General features: G+C 66.9%; 1 protein-coding gene across 1 annotated transcript in view; it reads right to left on the minus strand.

The window, feature by feature from the left end:
• Positions 1-1,007: 1,007 nt before the first annotated feature.
• The window catches only part of MNEG_11441 (hypothetical protein), a gene marked incomplete at both ends in the record, with an annotated part of 4,289 nt that continues 1,183 nt past the window's right edge, over positions 1,008-4,113 (minus strand). The window contains 6 exons of the mRNA XM_014040088.1: positions 1,008-1,715; positions 2,112-2,261; positions 2,662-2,721; positions 3,113-3,232; positions 3,568-3,652; positions 3,844-4,063. Of these exons, the coding sequence (XP_013895542.1) occupies positions 1,008-1,715; positions 2,112-2,261; positions 2,662-2,721; positions 3,113-3,232; positions 3,568-3,652; positions 3,844-4,063 (1,343 nt within the window). The remainder of the gene's footprint in view (positions 1,716-2,111; positions 2,262-2,661; positions 2,722-3,112; positions 3,233-3,567; positions 3,653-3,843; positions 4,064-4,113) is intronic.

Raw genomic sequence — 4,113 nt, forward strand, 5'->3', positions numbered from 1 at the left:
GCGGCGGTGCGTACGGGCCGCGGCGGGCGCGCGGCGGCGAGGCCCGCCGGCCGCTGCCGCCAAGGCGATGGGCACTGCGACAGGCGCCTGAGCATGCTACGGCCGCGCCCCTGGTGGTCGCGTGGTGTTTGCGCATCACGTACGGTTGGCGCGCAGGATCATAGCAGGGTTGGCGGTGTGTCGTGTGTGTCGGCGTGCAGCTGGTGCGCGGTCGGATCTGCAGTAGAGCTGCGCTCTTCCGCAGCGCACCTGTGCGTGAGAGTCCAAGCGTGGCTAGGATTAGGGCCAGGATAGCGAGAAGTACCAGCACGCTGAATGCCCGGTGGCCCACCCCGGGCATGCCCGACACTGTCACCGATCCCGCGCCTCAGGAAAGTATATCAAGCGCTGAACGCAATAAAGATCAGACTTGTGATCTGCATCTGCATACCTAGTGGCTGCAGGCTCCCGTGAGGAGGGGGTGCGCCTGGTGACGCCAGAGTGACGCTGATCAACGATCGTTTTCACTCGACCTCTCCCTTCTCGTGAGGCCCACAAAAGACTTTCGCCTCCAGTACAACCCCCTCTACAGCTACCTGCTGGCCACATGCCCGACCAGTGCGTAAGGACTGATACAAAGCCCGCAACTTCATTACACCAGGCATGGTGGTTGTGGCGGTTGGGGACAGGGGCGGGGTGTGTGCAAGGCGTCAACCAGGGCGCGAGGGGGGGAGGGGCGGCGGAGCGAGAAGCGAAGGCGCAAGCATACACTCACGTGCGGCACACATGCGCATATGGCGTAAAAGAATGGGTCACACGGTGTGTTCTGTCACTGACTGGACTGCAGCGGGTGAGGGGCACAGCAACGTGGCGCTCTCTCGTGGCGTGGCCGGCGGCTGGGGTCAGACGAGGGGTATCACACCATCAAACTCAACACAGCATTCATTGAACAACAGAGCACGCTGTGAAATCGACGTGACGTGTCGAAAACACAATGAAATGCGGCGCAGCCGGGCGCGGCGAGTGCTTCACCCCAGCGGCCCGTCGACCTGCATGGGGGCTAGCCCCAGCGCCGCCGCCCCGTTGAGCTGCTGCTGCTGATACCCCGGCCCCTGGCCGTGCGCGGGCACAAATAGCTCCTGCTGCTGCTGCTGCTGCTGCTGTTGATGCGTATAGAACGCCGCCGCACCTGCCTGGTCGCTCCCAGACCGCATCCCCGGCGTCTGCGCGTACGTCAGCGCAGCTGCGCCATCCGGTGCCCCCGCTTGAGCCGCTCCAAAGGCGAAGCTGCCAGGCGGCTGCTGCTGCTGCCCGTGCTGCTGCGACGTCAAGGCCGACCCTGGAGCCCCCGCGACGGCCTGGTGTGCGCCATAGTCGGAAGCGCCGCCGCCAGCCCGGGCCTGCGGGCCCGGTGTCAGAAAGTCTGCCGGGGCCGGGGCCGCGGCAGCCGCCGCCGCGCCCCCGCCGCTCGTCCCGCCCTTTGACGCGTGCGCCGCGGCGGCGGCGGCGGCGGCCGCCAGCTGCGCCTGCCGCTGCGGCGGCAGCACGGGCAGCGGGACGCGGCCCGATCTGAGGTCGTCCTCCAGATCACCGACCGGGTCGGTAACGTAAGCCGGGCACGACAGCACGTGCAGGTGGCCGGCCACCAGCGCCCGCCAGTGCTCCAGCAAGCGCGCCGCGGCGCCGGCGACGGCGGGGTGCGGGTGCGCCGCGTAAGGCTTCACCGTGTCGGCGGCCTGGGGGGTGATTGAGGCGGACGGCGGGCGACGCCATGATGCTGAGGTGGCAGAGGAGCCGTACTCTTCCCATGTTTGGGCGCCCGGACAAGGCAGAGTTTTGCATCACAACACAACACATGGCTCCGCGCCACGCCTGGCGCCAACGCGCACCGCAGCCCCGGCGCGGGCCGCAGCAAAACTGCATGCACGCGCCTCTTGCGGCGATGGCGTGTGCGCGCGGGGCGGCGACAGAGGGCTGCTTTGTTGGTGACCCGCATGCTGTTGTGTTGGTGATCTGCCTGGTGCTGTGTTGGCAATCTGCCTGCCGCTGTGTCGGTGCTGTGCCTACCACTGCGTCAGTGATCTGCATGCTACCGTGCCAGTGATATATGCACTCGTCCTCCAAACCCCCACCTTCGCATCCACCATCATCTGCAGCGGAATGAAAGCGTCCCGAAGCTCCTTCAGGCACTCCAGAGCCACCCGCACAGCGTGCCGCCGGTTGGTCTCAGACGCATACAACGCGCCGCCGCCGCCGCCGCCGCCGCTGTTGCCGTCCTCCTGCTGTGGGGTGGAAGGCAGGGAGGCAGGGGTTCGCCTGCTGCGGGGCCCAGAAAGGGACCCAGGCGTCTGGGGTGCGAGGGGAAGCACGACGGCTGCTGCTGCCACCGCAGCAAGGGCGACGGCCCTGGTAAACGCACGAATGGAAAGTGATCGCATGACCAAGCTCCGTATGCCCGGGCATGAGCAGACTTTCATGCCCCGACACATGTGCAAACACACACATGTATGTTCACGCGCGCACGGTGATGCGCGTACAGGCTGACAACACGCATGCGCACAAACCCCCTCCCGTCGCTCTCCCCCTGATTTGTTGCACACACACAGGTGTACAAGATCACACTGGGACGCCAGGAACTCTCCTCACGCACACGCGCATCCACACACACACACACACACACACCTTGCCGCCGTCCACCATATCGTGAGTCATCTCCTGCAGGGTAGTGAGCCAGTGGCCGATCTGCACAGCGTTGCCAGCGCAGGGAGGGGGTTCAGGGTGTTCAGCGGGCCGGAAGCTCCCCAACAGCTGGCAGCGCCTGCGCCAGTGTGCAGCTTCGGGCCTGGGGAGAGGCGGAGCCTCAGGACTCACTGCAGTGTTGCCAGAGATCTGGCTCAAGACCAACCGCGTTGCAGCTCCAGCTGAAAGCACGGGCATTAGAGCATCAACTGACAGCCGTAAAACACACACTTCCAGATTTACACATAATTGCACACACACACACACACACACACACACACAAACAGACATGCACGGGCACCACCACACAACTCAAGGCACAGTCAGAGCCAGCCACGCACACGCCCAAACACATGCACACACCCATGGAGCCCCTCCCCCGTGGGCCCCTCACATTTGCCACCTCATCCTCAGTGGGCACGGCCCCAAGCCACTCCAGCGTCAGCCGCCGCGCCGCCGTGTCCCCCGCAGCCTCGACAGCCGCCGCGCGGCGCAGCGCGGCCAGATAGTTAGCCTTCAAGGGGGGGGGGGGGAGCGCGGCGCAGCGGGTGCAGAGACGCGGGCGGGGGTCGGTGTTTGGGGGGCAACGACGGAAAGGTGCGCTTGGTGTGTGGACGGGCCGGCAGCTTCCTCCTCGAGCTTGTTGCATGCCATGCGGCTAATCAGGCAGGGCCGTATCACCCCGCATGCGGGCCCTCCAGAGGAAGCAGCCAGCAGGGGCGCACAATCCCGACGGCAGGCCGCCCCTGGGTCAACCAGCCCCCGCGGGTGGATCCTCCGTCTCAGGCGCACAAGAAGGCAACGCTCCCCCGGGTGGCCTGGGTAGGATCAAGGAATTGAGGCCCCCACCTGCAGTAGCGCCTCGTCGGTGCGGGCGTCATCCTGCAGCTTCTTCAGGCGCTTGGCCTGCATCTGCTCCACGATCCCGACGGCCCTGGTGTGTGCGTGCGCGCGCGTGTGTGTGTGTGCGTGTGTGTGTTTACACGTGTGTGTGGTGTGGGTGTACCAGTGTACACACGCACATTCACGATACATCGCCGCATCAGTGTGCTGGCAGCGACCAGCACCCCCCAGGCGGCCGAATTCCTGGCAAGGGGAGGCGAGCGCGCCGCTGCGGCCCCTCACTTGTTCTTCTGTGTGGACCCGCCCTTCTGCTTGCTGCGCGCTGCGCTCAGCGCCGCCGCGCCCGCCGCATCAGCGCCCGCTGCGGCCGCCGCGATGGGCAGCGGGCCGCCGCCGTTCAGCCGCTGGAGGAGCGCGATGTCGATGACTAACGGCTTCGGCCGCACGCCCTCCGCGCCCCCGCTGGCGCCGCCGCCGCTGTCGCCGCCGGACGGCGCGGCTCCTGCCACGGCCGCAGCCGGGCCAGCTGACGCCGCTGCCGCCACCGGCGTC

This window comes from Monoraphidium neglectum, assembly GCF_000611645.1.
Source record: "Monoraphidium neglectum strain SAG 48.87 unplaced genomic scaffold scaffold02744, whole genome shotgun sequence".
In the NCBI taxonomy this organism is placed as follows: domain Eukaryota; kingdom Viridiplantae; phylum Chlorophyta; class Chlorophyceae; order Sphaeropleales; family Selenastraceae; genus Monoraphidium; species Monoraphidium neglectum.